Here is a 19,427-nt window from a genome sequence, read left to right as displayed (position 1 = left end):
CAGAAACATCTTATCATACATATTTTTGCATATGTATTGCTGTTTCAATATTTTAAGATTCAGGAGGACTCACTTTATTCAACAACCTTAATTAAGTGCCTGCTGTGTGCCAGGCATTTTGCTGGGTGACGAGGCTAAATAATGACTAATACAGATTCCGTGTCCTCAAGGTTCTTACAGTCTATGGGGGAAGTCACTCATATGGAGAAAGTCACTGTCATGAAGAAAGTGATAGGATAAAGGTGAGTAAGGGACAAGAGAGGAAGGGCTCTTAGAAAAATCTAGTGTTTAAATTAGGGGGGAAAGCCTAGGAGGAGTTATCACCTGCTCTGAGACTTAAAGGTTGAAGAGTCAACCAAATAAACAGAATTGGCAGGAAACGTCACAGGTGCACCTCAGCTCTTTAACTGTAAGGTGGAGTGCATCCAACCTGGCCTTCTGCCAGGGTTCCTTCAGTGGATGGCAACACTCACTCACAGAAGACAGAAACCTGTGGGTATCTTTGACTTGATCTTCTTCCTCTCCATCCACAGCCAGTCAGTCACCAAACCCAAGGCATTCCACTTCCTAAACGGCTCTGGAACCCATCACTTCTCTCTACCACTTTTGCCACCACCGTGGTCATTTCTTACCTATAGTTGGCAATGGTCTGGTAACCAGCTCCCAGCCGCCAGGCTTGCCCTACCCATCTTTTTCTACTACCCTCCCTCAAACTCATTCTCCACACTGTAGTCAAAGCACATTCTAAATATTATTCTAAATATTTCCTTGAGGGGAAAAGAAAAATCTTTCAATTATTCTCCATTGCTCTTGGAATGAAATTCAAATTTTTATCATGACTGACAAAGGTTTGATGATTCAATGTTGCTTATTTTTCTAGTCTCTTTGTTTTATGGTATTATATCATATACATATGTATATCACTTTGCAACTTACTTTTTTCTTTAACATTACCTTTTAAAAAATATTTTAGGGCTTCTCTGGTGGCGCAGTGGTTGAGAGTCTGCCTGCCGATGCAGGGGACACAGGTTCGTGCCCTGGTCCGGGAGGATCCCATGTGCCGTGGAGCGGCTGGGCCCGTGAGCCACGACCCTGTGCGTCTGGAGCCTGTGCTCCACAATGGGATAGGCCACAACAGTGAGAGGCCCGCGTACCGCTAAAAAAAAAAAAAAAAAAAAAATTTTAAATTATTTTTGGCTGTGTTGGGTCTTCATTGCTGCGCACAGGCTTTCTCTAGGTGCAGTGAGCCGGGGCTACTCTTCGTTGAGGTGCGTGGGCTTCTCATTGTGGTGGCTTCTCTTGTTGCAGAGCAGGGGCTCTAGGCATGCAGGCTTTAGTAGTTGTGGCACACGGGCTCAGTAGTTGTGGCGCACGGGCTCACTCATTGTATCACCTTTGCCTAATTCTTTCTCACACTCTGATCAAGCTATACTGAACTTCTTAAGTTCTTTGAATACATCTTATTTTGCTTCTAGGCCTCTACATGTGTGTTTTCCCAATAGTTTGGGATAACAATTACTCATCCCAAAAGTCTCATTTTAAATATGGCTCCCTCCAAAAAGTGTTTTCTGAACTCCCAGATCTAGGTGAGGAACTACTCTTAGGTTCTCCCAGAGCACATTTTACTAATTACACTATATGATAAGTGGTTATTTCCTTGTGTAACAGAATGATAAGGTGGGAATAAGATTCTAGGTGGCAAAAATTCCCATATTTAAAAAAAAAGTTACTTGCAGAAAAGGAATCTGGAAACTAGGTTAAGGATGTAAATGATTGAAGTAATCAAGAGGCACAATCTTCCAGTTACAAAATTAATAAGTCATGGGGGGACTTCCCTGGTGGCACAGTGGTTAAGAATCCGCCTGCCAATGCAGGGGAGATGGGTTCGACCCCTGATCCAGGAAGATCCCACATGCAATGGAGCAACTAAGCTCATGTGCCAAAACTACTGAGCCTGAGCTCTAGAGCCCATGAGCCACAACTACTGAGCCCACGTGCCACAACTACTGAAGCCTGCGCACCTAGAGCCCGTGCTCCGCAACAAGAGAAGCCACCGCAATGAGAAGCCCGTGCACCACAATGAAGAGTAGCCCCTGCTCGCCACAGCTAGGGAAAGCCTGTGGGCAGCAACGAAGACCCAACGCAGCCAAAAATAAATAAATAAATAAATTTATAAAAGAAAATACGTCATGGAAATGAAATATACAGTATGGTGACTATAGTTGACAATACTATATTGCATATTTAAAAGTTGCTAAGAGAGTAGATCTTAAAAGTTCTCATCACAAGTAAAACTTTTTTGTAACTACGTTTGGTGATAGATTTTAACTAGACTTATCGTTGTGATCATTTTGCAATATCTACTAATAGTGAATCATCGTGTTGTACACCTGAAACTAATATCAGGTTATATGTCAATTATACTTCAATTAAAAATTAAGATAAATAAATTAAAGAGATAGTTTGTTTAGAGAAACTACAAGAAGGGCTTTGAAAGAACCAGTTAGGATGCTTGATATTTGTTCTGAAGCTTGAGATGACAAAGCGACCAGGATTTGGCCTATGTCTAAGAAGACCAAAGGGAAGTGGTAGGTCTAAAGCTGCCTGTCTGGTGGCAGGGCTAAGATGAAGCTGCACTGGGAGCAAAATATGCTTTCACGGACAACAGGGCAGAACTGTGTACCCAGGGACATGGTGTGGGCACCCAAGGGGGAGACAATCTGAGGATAATATTTAACGGGACTCCAACCAAAAGGGCTTCTAGCCAGAGACAGGTTACAGAAACCGAGGTGGGAATTATAAATAATTAGCCAGAGGACAGGGCACTTCAGTCAGATGTTTTTGGTGGGAAAGTCTTCATGGGAACATGAAAATGCCCCAGGAAAAGATTAGCTCTGACCATTCAGCCACCAAGCCCAAAGAGCACCAATCCAGGCTATAACTGTGCCCCTTCCTTGGCTGCTCTTGACTCCACCCAACCCACAGCTGCACCCCTGCTGTAAATTTTCCAGACTCATTTTTCTAAACTGTGGGAGGAAAGAGAATTTAACTTTAAATGAATCAACGTTGTTATTATTAAACTGAATTCCTCCTTGGAATGACTAAACCAAGGGTATTCTCATGACTAAAAGTGTCCAGAAGACATTTTATTATTTAAGTGTGAACAAAAAAATTATGAGACTTGTCTGAGATTTCCAACTAAAAGGAAAAGAAAAATAGGAGTTACTGTTTCTAAGAATATAGATGTTAGCAGTGTGATTATGGTGTGTCTAGGTGTGAATTTCTTTGTATATGCCTGTTTGGGGTTTCCTGGCTTTTTGAATCCATGGGTTGATGTTTTTAATCAGTTTGGAAAATTCTCACAATAATCTCATTATGTGTAGCTCCTTCCCCATTCTTTCCTTTCTTTCTGGACCTCTAATTACACATATGTTAGATCATTTGATAATGTTCCACATATTTCTAATGATATATTCTGTTATTTCCTAATTATTTTCCTCTGTGTGCCTCAGTTTGGAACTTTTCTGTTGAACTGCCTTTGAATTCATTGATCCCATTTTGTATTCAGTCTGCTATTACAAAAATCTAATGAATTCTTTTTTTTTTTTTTTCTTTTTGCGGTATGCGGGCCTCTCACTGTTGTGGCCTCTCCCGCTGCGGAGCACAGGCTCCGGACGCGCAGGCCCAGCGGCCATGGCTCACGGGCCCAGCCGCTCCGCGGCATATGGGATCCTCCCAGATCGGGGCACGAACCCGTGTCCCCTGCATCGGCAGGCGGACTCTCAACCACTGCGCCACCAGGGAGGCCCCAAAAATCTAATGAATTCTTAATTTCAGGTGTCTTATTTTTATTTTATTTTCTAGAATATCCATTTGATTATTTTTAAACCATTCCATTTCTCTGCTGAAATAGTCTATCTTTTCATTTATTTTCCTTATCTTTTCCTCTATGTTCCTTATTATACTTATAATAGTTATTTTTAAATCCTTGCCTACTATTTACAATATTTGGGTCATCTGCTGATCTGCCTCTATTGGATGTATTTTTTCCTCATGATTATGAACACACATTTAACTTCCTATCATGTCATGTAATTTTAAAATCTGCACACCAGACACTGTGTACTAAAGAACTGACGTAGATATTATTTTGCAGCTAAGGTGAGGAGGACTTCAATCCAATCAGAAATTGAGCTAGGCTGTAGCTTTAATTAGTTTCAGCACAACTCTTGTTTCAAATATCTTGGGGGCTATATTTGCTTAGTGCTTATTGTAAACCTTTCTCTCCAGTAATATTCCCTCACATACACCGTGAGACTTCCGAGAGATCCCTCTCTACCGTCTCAATCCAGTCCCCCAGCCTTGTAAGCTGCCCAGTACTCAGAAAAAGTCCTGTGAAGGAGAAAACAAGTAGTTGGAGAAAACTACCTAGGCATTTGGAGTTCCTCCAGATTTTAATGTGTCATGTCTTTTCCGGTAGAATCTCTCTGCCTGTAGCAAACTTGATCCTACACTTGCCTGTGTTTGCCTGGCAAATGCTCTCCAGGAGGAAAGTGGCTAGTGATATTTTCTCCCCTAGGAAAGATTGTTCATATAGAATTCAGTCCCTTTAAATTTCCCTGCATCATTTTCATCTCTGCATCTTGTTGATCTTTTTTTTTTTTTTTTTTTTTTTTTTTTTGCGGTATGCGGGCCTCTCACTGTTGTGGCCTCTCCTGCTGCGGAGCACAGGCTCCGTATGCACAGGCTCAGCAGCCATGGCTCACGGGCCCAGCTGCTCCGCGGCATGTGGGATCCTCCTGGACCGGGGCATGAACCCGCGCCCCGTGCATCGGCAGGCGTACTCTCAACCACTGCGCCACCAGGGAAGCCCTACTGAATGGTTTTAAAGTCCCATTGCAGGGGCAGGAAATAATGCACATCGTTTTCTTTTTGCATTTATTAGGTTTTTGTTCTTTCAGTGTAAGTGCAACACTCGTCTTAGAATGTAAGCTCTGTGGTGACAACTATGTATCTCACTCAGCATCATACCTCCTATGTTCACCACAGTGCCAGACTCGTGGCTGGTGTTCAGTAAATGTTTGTTGCATGAATAATTGTCAACATGAACAAAGACACAGGAGTTTGAAATAAATAGCACAGAGTATAGGGAAGTTATAAATTTTTCTTTATGTTCTAAAACTAGAACTTTAAGTACAAGGAGAAAGTGATGGAAGATGAGGCTAAAGATACAGATGGGAAAAAATTAAGAAGGAGTTTGTAGCATAAGTAATCACAGGCCACTGACCTGTTTCAAATGGGAAAATGATACAGCCAGCTGCACATGATAGATTCTTCTGGAAACAGGTTTAAGTAGGAGGAGGTTGGTGGGAAAAAGGACAAGAGGGAAGCTGTTTTACTACTACAGGCAAGAAATGACGAAAGGCTGATTTAGAGGCAAAGAGGAGGGAAGAAGCATGTTGGGAAGCTGGCATCAAATACCTTTGTCACCCTCTCACTCCCATCTCAAAGAATAAAGTATGTAGTATGTGGGGATGGGAGGTTTACCTGAGGCTTCACGTCCTGAGGATTCAGTAGAGAAACAGAAAAGCACAGGCTAATTTCTGGACAAAATTACTGACAGCAGTGAGTAGACCTAAGCATTAACAGACTCTGGAAAACCTGAAAAACCAATCCCATAACTTCCTGAGAGGCTCTGGACAGGTGATCCGCATGCATCCTGAGAGACACTGGGAATTACTTGAAATTCCCAGCCCTGGGAGAATCCCACTGGCCCTCCTTAAGCCAGCCGCCTGGTAAGGTGAGGAAACACCTTCCTTATCGGTCACTTCCTGTGTGTCCACCATTGCAGAAGACATGTACAGATTAGTGGTTCTCAAAGTGTGGTCCTCAGACCTCTGAGGTCCCTGAGACCCATTCAGGGGATCCTCAAGATCTGAACTACCTTTATAGTAATACTAAGATCATAACTTGCTTTTCTACTTTGTAGGCATTTGCACCAATGTATAAAATGCTGGAGCCATAGCATAAATCAGTACAGTTGACATGAAAACTGTGTTAGTAGTCATGTATTCTTCACTGCTACACACTTCAGAGGTGTTTTTTTTTTTAAATAGTTAAAAAAAATCTTTGGGGCCTCCCTGGTGGCGCAAGTGGTTGAGAGTCCGCCTGCCGATGCAGGGGATACGGGTTCGTGCCCCGGTCTGGGAGGATCCCATATGCCGCGGAGCGGCTGGGCCCGTGAGCCATGGCCGCTGAGCCTGCGCGTCCGGAGCCTGCGCGTCCGGAGCCTGTGCTCCGCAACGGGGGAGGCCACAGCAGTGAGAGGCCCGCATACCGCAAAAAAAAAAAAAAAAAAATCTTTGATGGAGTAAAAACTATTATTTTTATTAAGTCTTAATACTTGAATATACATTTTTTTTTATTACATGGGACAAAATGGGATGTCTGCATTGAGGCACTTCTGCTACATAACTAAGTAGGATTGTCATGAGAAAAAGCATTCAAGTCATTGTTCAAGTTGCAAGATGAATTAATGACAAACATTTACACCTTTCAGACTTGGGTATTTGTTCATTTGAAAAATGAACAAAGTGAGTTTGTCAGTTCAAGAAAAGCAATTGGCAGTATTTGTTGCCAATACAATTCAAGTTTTCAAGGACAAATTAGAACTTTGAAAAACTCCTATTTGCCTCTGTGAACTTAACAGCTTCCCAATAGTAAAGACTTTCCTGATAAAATCAGTGGTGATATTAGTGAATGTAGGTTTTTGATATTGTATAATGAAATATGTCAACACTTAGAAAATCTGTGGAACTCAGTGAATGAATATTTTCCAAATGACCAGTGTTATAAATCATCCCTGGGTAAGAGAACCATTCAAATAAAAATATAGATCAATGGATATTATTGTAACAGAGGAGGAAAACTCCACTGATGGTTTTAGATTCCATAGTGCAAATAATGGCTAAGAAGTGACCAGTTGTTGAGTTCTGGTGTAGTAGAAAAGGAAAACACCACAATTATCAGAAAAGGCAATTAAAATATTCTTCCTTTTTCTAACTATATGTTTGTGTGAGGCTGTATTTTCTTCATACACTTTGACAAAAATAATGTATCACATCAGAGTGAGTACAGAAGCAGACAGAAGAATACAGCTGTCTTCTATTAAAGAGATTTGCAAACATAAACAATGTAGTCCTATTCACTTATATTTTTATTTTAAAAATGATCTATATTTCATAAATAATGTTAATGTTGTTACTGCAAATGAGCAAACATTTCTCTGTTTGAATTTTTAATATGGTAAATATTGACAGCTACAACTCACATTAAAAAAAAGCTTTTGGAAGTTTCCATTGTAAGAGAGTAAACAGATTCTGAAACTAAAACGTTTCAGAGCTGCTAGTGTATAGATAATTACATAAAATCTGAAAGTCACTCAGATTTGAAAGGTTCAAATTTTCTTAAGTTCTATAAGCTTGATAATAAAATTCTACAATATTAGCCTTAAAAATACATATATCTATTTCTCCTTATTGTCTGGGCATGTTATGCCCTTAAGTTTGCTGTATGTTTTCCTAGTCAGATTAGGTTATCAGTGTAATTAGAGAGTGATGTTATTTGGGGTAGTTTTCTATTTAACACTTAGTGTTCTCCCCAGTTTAGCCCTCTGTTATTGGAATGTCAGAAACGTTTCTTTTCTTTTTTTTTTTAACTTACTCATTCATTTCACAGACCTTCATGAAGCACTGTGTTAAGGCAGTAGGAATACAAAGGTCATGACTTCCCTCAGGGAGCTTACAGTCTAGTAGGTGAGAAGCAAAGTAAAGATCATAAAAAGAAGTTTCAGAACTACGATAAACATATGCACATCATGTAATAAAGAATTAGATAGAAATAGTGGGGCGTGACACACAGCCTGGGGGTGGTGGGCTATCAGGAAAAGCTTCCTAAGGACAAGGGACCTTAACTGAATGTTTGAAGATAAGGCAATAATCAGGTGAAAAAGTCAGGGTGATCAATCCTGGTAGAAGACACTGAATGACCAAAGGTATAAGGGTAAGAAATGGGAGGGTGCAAGCGGTCCTGTGTTGCTGGGGCATAAAGTGTAAGGCTGCAGGGGGAAAAAGTGAGGCAATGAAGCAATAGGAACCAGAAGTTGATCTAAAACATGGTAAGGAGCTTGAGAGTCACCTGCTGGGCCAGTGGTGTTTAAGAGGGGCTCCATGAAGCCCTGGCAAGGACTGAAAACTGCAGGTCTGTGGAAATGCTTTGGATGGCCAGCATGATGCTTTAAAATGGATCTGTACTGTATAGCACAGGGAACTCTGCCAGTACTCTGTGATAACCTAAATGGGAAAAGAATTTGAAAAAGAACAGATACATGGATATGTATAACAGAATCACTTTGCTGTGCACCTGAAACTAACACAACGTGGTTAATCAACGATACTCCAATATAAGATAAAAATTAAAAAAATAAAAATTAAATAAAATGGATCTGAATGCTTTTTCCCAATCTGACAGAGTATTCAGTATCCTCCATGGTCCTGTTCTGGTCTCTTCTCTTCCTGTTCATTCAGTCCTGTAGGTTCCCCGGGCTACTGACTATTTCACTGACATTCAGGCCATTTGTGTTGCACTGCCCATTCGTGTTCTACAGATGTTTCTCATCTGGTTTTTACCAAATTTTGTTTCTTAAACCCTTGATATGTGAACCTCCCATCCCCTCAAAAAAAAAAAAAAAAGGATGAAAACTTTTTGAAAAACAGAGAATACCAAACCCCTTTTCTGGAGATTTACAAAATACATTTGTACATTCATGTCACTGATATCCGCATTCAACAAAAAACAACTAATTTTGTTTAACGCAGGATTTTCCAAGCGAAGCCGACCATGGGACCACCCCTTTTATTAAGCGAATGTCGAGTAATTAGGGAGTGAAATGTTGACAAATAAATAAATTAATTAATAGGCCAGAAAGTTTCATTACCTTTGAAGAAACAACAAGTGGACTGACAGTGGAGTTTCCAATCCAGCCCGTGGATGCGGGAACACAGAGGGAAGACACCTTTAGGATAGGAAAGGAAAATAACTGCCTTGCAGGAGGAATGTCGCATGAAGAACTCTGAAGGAATGTAATATACGGTCCTATCCATGAAGCGACTAGGTAAACACAACTGAACAGATTCAGAGATTTGAGGGAACTTCTTCTAATCTGAGGATCAAGATGCCAAGGAATAAAAGACATGTATAAAACATTGAAAAAGAATGGAAAGGGCTATACAGTAAAGTCACTGTGGGTTTAGTTGTTATGACACATTTTAAAAAATCTTTGATTCTAGTAGAGATTTATAAAAAGGGTGAAATATAGAATTGTTTCCCAAAAGAAGAAAAAGGAGAAGGAAGAGAAAGAGAAGAAAAACAAACGTTACTTCCCAAAGTTAACCAACAAAAAGTAAGAAGAGGCCCAGACTGCATGGAATAGAAGATCAACATTTGTTGTTTCTCTGTTGGAGTTTGAAAATTGTTTTTTTCCCTTTTTCCTCATCCAACTTGAGATACATACACAAATGAATGCTAAAAGCATCTTTGATTTGAACAAATCATTTCATTTGGGTGTTTATTTTTTACCCATCCCAGTTGCCCTTCCTCAACACGTGCTGAGTTCTAAGTGTTTAATTGCGAACACGAGTTTTAGTAACTCAGAGATGTGCCATTTGTGAAAAATCTTCCTTATGAAATGCCCTTTCGAGAACTATGCAGAAAGAGGACACAAAATTCAAACGTAGTAACAAAAAGTGAAAACATCCTAAGTTTTTATAGGTGTTTAAATTGGCCAGTACCCCTGTTCCTTCCTGCTGAAGCTGTATCAGAATCTGTGAGCAATGTTCGTATTCTCATTTTCTTACCAAGGGGCACAATTCTGAAGACAGACTTTTAAAAAAGTTTTCCTTAGCAAGGAAACCAACATTTAATTATACCTCAGCTTTGTGTAACATCTTTCTTTCCTGATTGACAGCTGGATGAGCGCTCCTGGGTGGCCCGCCTCTGGGTGTATACCTCTCTTATTTTTAGGACACTGAAGGAAAGTAACTGCCAAGCAGTAGGAATGGCATGTGACTGAACTCTCTTCATATATATGGTCCTATATGTAAAGTTACTGGGTCCTACCCCTCTCTCTGTACCAAATTTCTTTTTTTAAGTCACAGTTGGTGCCTATCGGATCTCTGCTGCCACATTCAAAATCTGCCTCATTTAAAGCCACTTTGAGGGTGCAGAAACAGGGGTTTGGGAAGAGGGTTCTGGTTTCCTAAGCCTGCCAAAATACATATTTCGGAACCTATATTTGGAAACATGCTAGAGGCTGCACCCTCAGGATCTCTGAGGGTGTTCCTTGCTAAAAAAAAAAAAAAAAAAAAAAAAAAAAAAAAAAAATGTGACAGGGGTGGTGGGAGGAGGAGAGGCAAATAGGAAGGGCCTTCAGACATCACCAAGTCCAACTTTCTAAATCCTATAGGGGAAACTGAGGCTAGCGGATGCCAACTGCCCCAGGAATGTCTGCGATGTCACCTTTATCCTTGACCAAGGCATTCATCTGCATCTCCCCCAGCCCATCTCTTGGACCTCCAGAAAGGCCGCTGAGGATGGGCAAGTGGCCTCTGGAACCGCTAGAACAACCCACAGCCTCCTCCTCCGAGGGCCCCGATGGGGAGGGAGGAGGTCTTTCAGGGAGAGAGTAAGGGAGGGAGGGCGAAAGGAAGGAAGGGGAGCCAGGGGTGGGAGTGGAAGAGGCAGGCTCGGCCGGGGCTGATTGGCTCCCGGGGCCAGCCCTCCAGAAGTGGTTTATAAGAGTTGGGGTGGCCGGCACTCTCCTCGCTCGCCCGCGCGCCCCAGGAGCAGCGCCCGGCTCTGAGCGCCCCTACGTCGAGGCCCGCCTGGCCGCGCGCCGGCTCTCCGCCGCCTTTGCACTTGGCCGCCGGCAGAACAGCCCCGGAGGGAGGCGAGCGCCGGAGCGAGGCGGGCCGAGCGCCATGCGCCGCGCCAGCCGAGACTACACCAAGTACCTGCGCGCCTCCGAGGAGATGGGCAGCGGCGGCTCCGGCGCCCCGCACGAGGGTGCCCTGCACGCCCCGCCGCCGCCGCCGCCCGCGCAGCCCACCCCGCACCATTCCGCCGCCGCCTCCCGCTCCACGTTCGTGGCCCTGCTGGGGCTGGGGCTGGGCCAGGTCGCGTGCAGCGTCGCCCTGTTCCTTTACTTCCGAGCGCAGGTGAGTGCTCGCCTCCCAGGGGCGCGCGGGCGGGGCGCACCCGCCTTCATCCTCCAGCACTTTGCAGGCGATGGAGTCTAGTCCCCCGGCTTGACTCCCCAGAGCTTGCATATCTGGGGAAAGTGACTCTAAAAAGGGAGCGTCCGCCTGGGGGACAGCCAGGCGCGGGGCCCGGCGCGCTGGCCTCTGGTCCTCGCGCACGCACCCGGCCCCACTGCGCGCCGAAGCTGAGCTCGCCCGGCCTGGTGCGTTTGAATTTCCCCCGGCGAGACCGCATTGGCCGCTCACCTCTTTGGGAAACGACTGCACACTTTTCTCTGCTTCCACTTCCCACTTGAAGCAAAGAATGAACTTAGGTCCACTCAGGAAAAACAATTGAGCGTCTACCGTTGGGAATCGACCCTTTCCCTTCCCACCCACCCCCGGGAGTATTTGGGGTCCTGGGGTTGGTTGCTTTGCACCGCGCAGTGCGTGCGCTGCCAGCAGCCGCTGGAGCCCCGGGGGGCGATGCCCAAGTCGCCAGATGGATCGAAAGACATAGCGCGGCCAGAGAAGCCTGGTCTTAGGATCCGGGCTCCGCTCGCGCGGAGTGAGAGAAGAAAGAAGGGCCTTCGTGCCTTCCCACTAAGTGGGCGGAGGAAGGAAGCAAAGTGTGTGTGGAGGTGTTCTCTCCCCCGGCACAGCCTAGCGACAATCTAGCAAGTAACCAGCTTTTCAAAGGTGAGGAAGCCGGTTAGGAACGGCAGAGAGATTGTAGAAAGGAAGGGGTAAATTTGTAACCTTATGCTTTCTGGTGGTTTATGCTCTTGTGTTTTCTTGGAAATTGCAGTGCAGTTGGTTGGATTCATTCAAGTATTATTGTCTGGTGCTGTGAACTCTTTCTCAAAGGAAGTGGGGGGCTGACTGTGCATTTTTTTTTTTTATGGGAAAAGAGACTTGGGTTTGGACTTCATTGGTTTTCAGATTCAAAGGTGATTACCAAACCAAATTGAATGCATCAGGACAAGACATTGCCTGGGCTGCATGGGTTTTTGACGTGCGCCAGAGTCTTGAACTCCATTACTTGTAATCATAGACTTTTTGTTAAATATTCAGTATCCACTAATTTGCATTTTATAGAACTAGTTTATCTACTAAAAGGTAGACATACTATGTGCAGTGCTTTAGAAAATTTGTATTTGTATATTAATAAAAATCTTTTCCTATTGAGAGGAAGTTTTTCTAAAAATACAACTATCAAGTGGTGTACTTGCAATGTAGATTACACAAATCTATATGAAAGTGATGAAACATTTTTCTTTCATTGGAGTATGCTGCAGCCAAGAATGAGTGATTTATCCATTTTCTCATCCAGTGTGTGGTCCTGTCCCCCTCCCCCTGCCCCGCCCCACCACTTAATGTCTGTATATTGAGTGCCTGCATTGCCCATGACACTATTAAATGGTATGGAATATGAATTAAGAATCATTTATTCAGGGCTTCCCTGGTGGCGCAGTGGTTGGGAGTCCGCCTGCCGATGAAGGGGACGCGGGTTTGTGCCCCGGTCCGGGAGGATCCCGTGTGCCACGGAGCAGCTGGGCCCTTGATCCTTGGCCACTGGGCCTGCGCGTCCGGAGGCCCGTGTACCACAAAAAAAACCCCAAACAAACAAACAAACAAAAGAATCATTTATTCAACATACAATGGCCACATTGTGTGCATTGCATGATGCCAGGTAATGAAGGGGCCTAGAACAAAAGACTTTAAATTCTTAGTCAAATAAGAGAGAAGCATTCAGAAAAGGGACAGGAGATTCAGTAGTTCTCTTTTATCTTTTCTAACAACTTGGGGTTATGGCATTTTCATAGCAGTAGTAGTGAAGTGAGTATTCAGCACTGAAAGAGCAGTAGGGAATGAATGAGTTCTAGGGACCAGGAACAGCTTAGATTGGCAGGAACCATGGAAATCGGTGTGACCATTTAGGAAAGAATGACCTGTTGGGCTGTTGAAGAAAGTGTTCAGCTTCTTTGTAGAGATTCTCAATATTAATGGCCTGGTGGCCTGAGGATTCTAGCCTTCTGATGATCATCTAGCAATCTTGATGTCACATGGATAGAAAATTTTCAGATGGAGAATTTAATGTCATCGAATTTCTGGGTACAGTTTTCCTAAATGCCAAGACTTATGCAAATATATATTAACCATTACTCTGAACCCAACTGTGTATTACATTTTTAAAAGGTCTTCTCCTTGGGCTTCCCTGGTGGCGCAGTGGTTGAGAGTCTGCCTGCCGATGCAGGGGACGCGGGTTCGTGCCCCGGTCAGGGAAGATCCCACATGCCGCAGAGCGGCTGGGCCCGTGAGCCATGGCCACTGAGCCTGCGCGTCCGAAGCCTGTGCTCCGCAACAGGAGAGGCCACAACAGTGAGAGGCCCACGTACCTCAAAAAAAAAAAGTCATCTCCTTCAGTTAAGAAGTAATATTAGAAGCAATGTTTTCATAGCAGGATACTCCACTAGATGTGGTTACGTCTTGCTGAGTACGGTATCTACAGTTAATACTGAAAGGGGTCCTAATCATTTAGAGATACATTCGGAAGTAGTTACAAATGAAATAAGATGTTTGGAATTCGTTGCAAAATAATAGGTGGGGAGCCTGGGGAACAGGGAAGTGGTTGCTTATAGATGAAACAAGATTGGCCATGCACTGGTAATTGCTGAAGCTCTGTGATGGGTACCTGGAGGCTCTACAAGTCTACAGTTCTTTCCACTTTTACATATGCTGGAAGCCTTCTTTCAAAGTTCTAGTTGAGAGAGTAGATTCAGTTTGACCTGACACTGATTTAACATTTTCACTTCTATCAGCTTCCTTGGATTAGAACTTGGTACCAAATAAGAGATAGTTTTTTGATTTCCACTAAATTTGTGGGTCAACTACTTGGGGCTTCTAAATGTGTTTGAACTAGAATGAAATCATCTAATATCAGGTAATATGTTTGCAGTTAACAGTTTAAAAAAAAAAGAAAAGGAGCCAGTTTTATTGTTTTTGTTTGAAGATGGGAGGGGGGAGCCATGCAAATCCTCAAGAAACAACTATTCAATTTGGTTTTAAATGCATTTAGAAAAATGTCCCCAAATACTGTAAAAATTATAGTGACAAAAATTTTCCCCTGCTCCACTCATGTTTGAATAGCTAAACGTGAACCAGCCTCCTGAATGTTTGTAGATTGCTTGTGCCTAGATTAAGAAAAAAAAAAAAAGTACTAGATCCAGTGTAGACTGGCTTTTCCCCTACCAACCTTGCCAAAGAAAAAACAGCATGTGGCTTGTGCTATATATTTACCACATAGTATTCATACTTTGGTTAACAAAGAAAAAAAAACCCTTACAAAAAGTTGCTTTTAAAATTTATGTGCCCCCCCCCCTTTTTTTTTAAGCATCCGTATAACCATATTCAAAGTTTAGAGCTTAGCTACAAGATAAGCTTTTCAGGAAACTCAATCTCTGTCCCCTTTTAACGCCTTCCGCCAAACCCCCAATATGCACACCAACCTCCCTGGGCTGTTTGTTACCCAAACAGGAGAACGGAAAATCTGATGTGGAGGTGTGTAGGCTGCCTGCTTGAAAAAAAACAGAAAACAAAGTAGCACAAATGTCTAGCATCCTGCTTCATTTAACCCTACAGATGATTAAGTTTCAAGGACGTTTTTTTTTTTTAAAGATTGAGTTCCTTTCACATGAACTACATAATCTGATCACTGTATTTTTGAAGTCCAGTTTAAATCAGATATTCAAGATTCACTTAATATTTTCAGTCATTTCTAGGTACAATGAATTCATTTACTGTTTACTGTGATTTTTGGATGAGTTTCTTCTTTCCTCTGTCGAGTGTAAGTTCCTTGAAGGTCAGGACTGCCTGTTTTGCTCACTACCTTCTTTACAGCATACAGCCTAGGGCTTTGCGTGTTGAATTTACTGAAAAAGCTTTTCAAATGATTTGCAGCACTAGAAATATACCTTTTTCTAATTTTTAATGTATAAATGATCTTGTTAGTAGCTAAAATAGACTAAAAAGTGCAATTTTTCCATCATATAAATTTTCTATCCAGACTGCTGTGTCAGGGGATGGGTTGTTAGGGGAGAGGTTACATTTGTCCAGCCGCTCGGTGAGTAATGTGGAGGGTCCAGCATCAGTCCGGCGCCCTGCCCTGCAGCTCCTGCAGTGCTGAGACCACAGGAGCAGAGGCCATCATTTGCCTGTGTGTGTTGCTGGCCCTGCACCCCTGCACCTCTATGCCACCCTTTCTCCTGGTCTCCATCTTCAGGAAAGAAGAGCTGCAAAGGCACTGGAATAAGAAAGACATTTGCTTGCAGGTTAAAAATAAATTTCTAAGACACATGCAACCCTATGTTCATAGCAGCACTATTCACATTAGCTGAGACATGGAAACAACCTAAATGTCCATTGACAGGTGAATAGATAAAGAAGATGTGGTACATCTACACCGTGGAATATTACTCAGCCATAAACAAAGAATGAAATAATGCTATTTGCAGCAACATGGGTGGACCTAGAGATTTTCATACTAAGTGAAGTGAGTCAGAGAAAGACAAATACCATATGATATCACTTATATGTGGAATCTAAAATATGACACAGATGAACTTATTTACGAAACAGAAATAGATTCAGACATAGAGAACAGACTTGTGGTTGCCAAGAGGGCGGGCAGGGTTGGGGAGGGATGGAGTGGGAGTTTGGGATTAGCAGATGCAAACTGTTATATATATGTACAACTGAATAACTTTTCTGTACACGGGAAACTAATACAACATTGTAAATCAACTATACTTCAATAAAATAAAATTTTAAAAATAATAAAAATAAAATTCTATCATATGACCCTTAAATAAACAAAATAAGTGAGTATATCAAAATTAATTATGCCATACTTTCATTTAGGAAAACACCTCCCCTTAGGGATATTGATTAAATTGGCCAAGGGTGGGACCTGGGCATGGACATATTTTTAAGAGAGAAGGGACAAAAATCTTTGCATTATATTTCTTTGCATTAAACCCTTAGCCATTATTGACCATTTCAGTAATTTTGTATTAATACTAATTGGTATTACTTGTGAAAAAATTTTAAAATTGGTGTCCAAAGAAATTTGGAGACATTTTTTTTTTTTTTTTGCGGTACGCGGGCCTCTCACTGTTGTGGCCTCTCCCATTGAGGAGCACAGGCTCCAGACGCACAGGCTCAGCGGCCATGGCTCACGGGTGCAGCCGCTCCGCAGCATGTGGGATCTTCCCGGACCGGGGCACAAACCTGTGTCCCCTGCATCGGCAGGCGGACTCCCAACCACTGCACCACCAGGGAAGCCCTGGAGACATTTTAATAGCAGACAATCGATATTTGTATCTTTGGTATTGGAAAGCACTACTTCTCAAACTTTAATGTGCATCAGAATCACCTGGGATCTAGTTAGAATGCAGATTCACAGGCACTGCCTGGGGTGGTGCCTGAGCGTCTGCATTTCTAGCAAACTCTGGGTGAGCCTGTAACACTGCAAGTGATTGGACTCTAGTTTCCATAGCAAGAGTCGCTGGTACTGCTGCTTCTGTTGATGGCACTTAGCTTTCAGCGGGACTGGAGCTTAACCAATGTTAGGGTACCCAGGCATTTCCCCATTAATATCACACTGTTCCTTTAGCTCAGCGGCTTTCGGGTGGTGAGCCAGCTGAGGCCTTTGCAGGATTCTTCTTTCTTGAGGTCTGAACCCAACGACTCTTCATATCAGCTGTCCAGGCTTCTCTGTTTTTTTGTGAAACTTATTGGTATAAGTGAGCTTTTTAAAAAAAGTATGGAATTGAACACTTGCCTTATATAAAGTCTCAGATATTCTGATTCGTACTAATTATTTTAAAGAAATAAAAAGTAAACTTGGATTGCAAATAGTTTTGCTTCCTGAGTCACCCCGTGCAAAAGTGGAATGATAAAATTTGTATTAGTGGGTGCACATTTGTTGAAAGGCTATTATTTCATTTTGAGAATCTCAGGTATGGATAGGGTACTTTCTTAGGTTACTTCTGACAGCTGGTTAATAAACCTGCACATCTTCTGATGACTTTCAAAACGATGATTAAACCAGGGAACGAGAGACTTGATATTAACTGACTGGGCTTTGGTTATTGGAAACTTACATAATTTTCCCTTTTTTTCATCTAGCCTGTACCTAGTCATAAGCAAATGCACATGAAGTACCTTGACTTTTTTGAAAGAAGAGGAAAATAAATTAAACCACTTAAAAATTAAACCAATTAAAACAATCAGGTAGCTAATTACCTCTACTGTTTACTTGGCAGTTGACACCACTACAAAGGCTTGTAGGAGCCGCAGGAGGAGCTGGCAGACAATTTTAAGAGTAATACTTAAAGAAATGCTTATGCTGGCACCTGTTTTAACCAGGGGACCAGCTAATAACTTGATGGGGATATTTTGGGTGAGACTATCCAGTACACTACAAGAATTTTAGCATCCCCTCAGCATGTATCCATGGAGCTTGCTCACACCATGAGCCCTCCTCATCCCAGCTCACACCAAGTATCACCACACACATTCTTAGGCACCCTCTGACAGACGTACCACTCCAGGTTAAGAAAACTGATGAGAGGATCAACGAAAAGGGAAATTATGCTTATGGCTTTAGATTTTCTTTGGGGCTAGGAAATGGATTTCTCCCTCCCTTCTTCAGCTGATTAAAACACACATTGATTACGGGAAAAGGCCAGGCAAACATGGGAGCTGAACATGATGTTAATTTCACCTGACTTACATAGGTTTCATGCTTTGAACATCCAAGTGGGCTTCATAATCCCACATAGTGTGCTGCATGGGGGGGACTTAAAGATAAAAGGCTTTCTCTCCCTGTACTGAACACATGTCATTTCTTTGATTCCCCTCCTCTCAGTGAGCACTTTTACAATGTCAGAAGATTTTGATAATTTCCCCATGAATCACATGTGTACAGGTGTGTTGTGGATGGTAGTCAGCTACTCATAAAAATGAATTAGAGGGCTTCCCTGGTGGCGCAGTGGTTGAGAGTCCGCCTGCCGATGCAAGGGACACGGGTTCGTGCCCCGGTCTGGGAAGATCCCACATGCTGCAGAGCGGCTGGGCCGGTGAGCCATGGCCGCTGAGCCTGCGCGTCCGGAGCCTGTGCTCCACAACGGGGGAGGCCACAACAGTGAGAGGCCCGCGTACCGCAAAAAAAAAAAAAAAAAGAATTAGAAGTCAATTTTTTCACCAACTCGATGGTAACTGTATTAACTATTAGTTGTTGGGGACATAATGACTCTTGCAAGAATGAATTCGTTTGTCCTTAAGTCACACTTTATTGAATAACAGAATGATCAGTGATAACCACTCTGACGTCCTCACATTTTTCCCCCCTCAGATGGATCCTAATAGAATATCAGAAGATGACACTCACTGCATTAATAGAATTTTCAAACTCCATGAAAACACGGATTTGCAAGACGCAACTCTGGAGAGTCAAGACTCAAAATTAGTACCTGATTCGTGTAAGAGAATTAAACAGGCCTTTCAAGCAGCTGTGCAAAAGGTGAGTCCACATTGAGATAAGTCAAGGGCCCTCACTGACTCTCCTAATATTGAAAATTAAAACTGGCTAAGTGCTGTTGACTTTGTTCTTTTTTATTTTAATAATTTGTAAAAGAGCTAAAGAGAATTTTTTGAGGGATTAGCAGAATTCTTTTGAAGTTGGTAGTGGTTAGTTTTGGTGACCAGCAACATTCATGCAGATATTCTTTTCTTTCCTTCCTTTCTCTCTCTTTCTTTCTTCCTTCCTTCCTTCCTTTCTTTCTTTCCTTCTTTTTCTTTCTTCCTTTCTTTCTTTCTTTCTTTCTTTCTTTTCTTTTCTTTTCTTTCTTTCTTTTCTTCTCTTATTTTGGAGGAGGGATTTACATTCACACTTGGAAGGAGGACAAAGATGGTTTGTGGTAGTCAGTGGGTTAGTTTGCTAGCTTGAATTCCCTGCCTTAGAAGACATTCCTTTAGCTCACAGAATTCTCTGCTGGCCACTTCCTTTATATTTGGTTTTACAATGGTAGGAACCTCTATTCCACGTATGTGGATCCAGGTCTCTGTTGA

The 19,427-nt window shown here is 42.6% G+C and overlaps 1 protein-coding gene across 1 annotated transcript in view; it reads left to right on the top strand.

Annotated features, from left to right (window-relative positions):
- Nucleotides 1–11,036: 11,036 nt before the first annotated feature.
- TNFSF11 (TNF superfamily member 11) overlaps nt 11,037–19,427 on the top strand; it is a 34,763-nt gene continuing 26,372 nt past the window's right edge. The window contains exons 1-2 of the mRNA XM_060080227.1: nt 11,037–11,273; nt 18,712–18,879. Of these exons, the coding sequence (XP_059936210.1) occupies nt 11,037–11,273; nt 18,712–18,879 (405 nt within the window). The remainder of the gene's footprint in view (nt 11,274–18,711; nt 18,880–19,427) is intronic.

Source organism: Mesoplodon densirostris, chromosome 17 (genome assembly GCF_025265405.1).
Source record: "Mesoplodon densirostris isolate mMesDen1 chromosome 17, mMesDen1 primary haplotype, whole genome shotgun sequence".
Classification (NCBI taxonomy): domain Eukaryota; kingdom Metazoa; phylum Chordata; class Mammalia; order Artiodactyla; family Ziphiidae; genus Mesoplodon; species Mesoplodon densirostris.
Note: the sequence above shows the minus strand (reverse complement) of the source record. Positions and strands in the feature narration are given on the sequence as shown.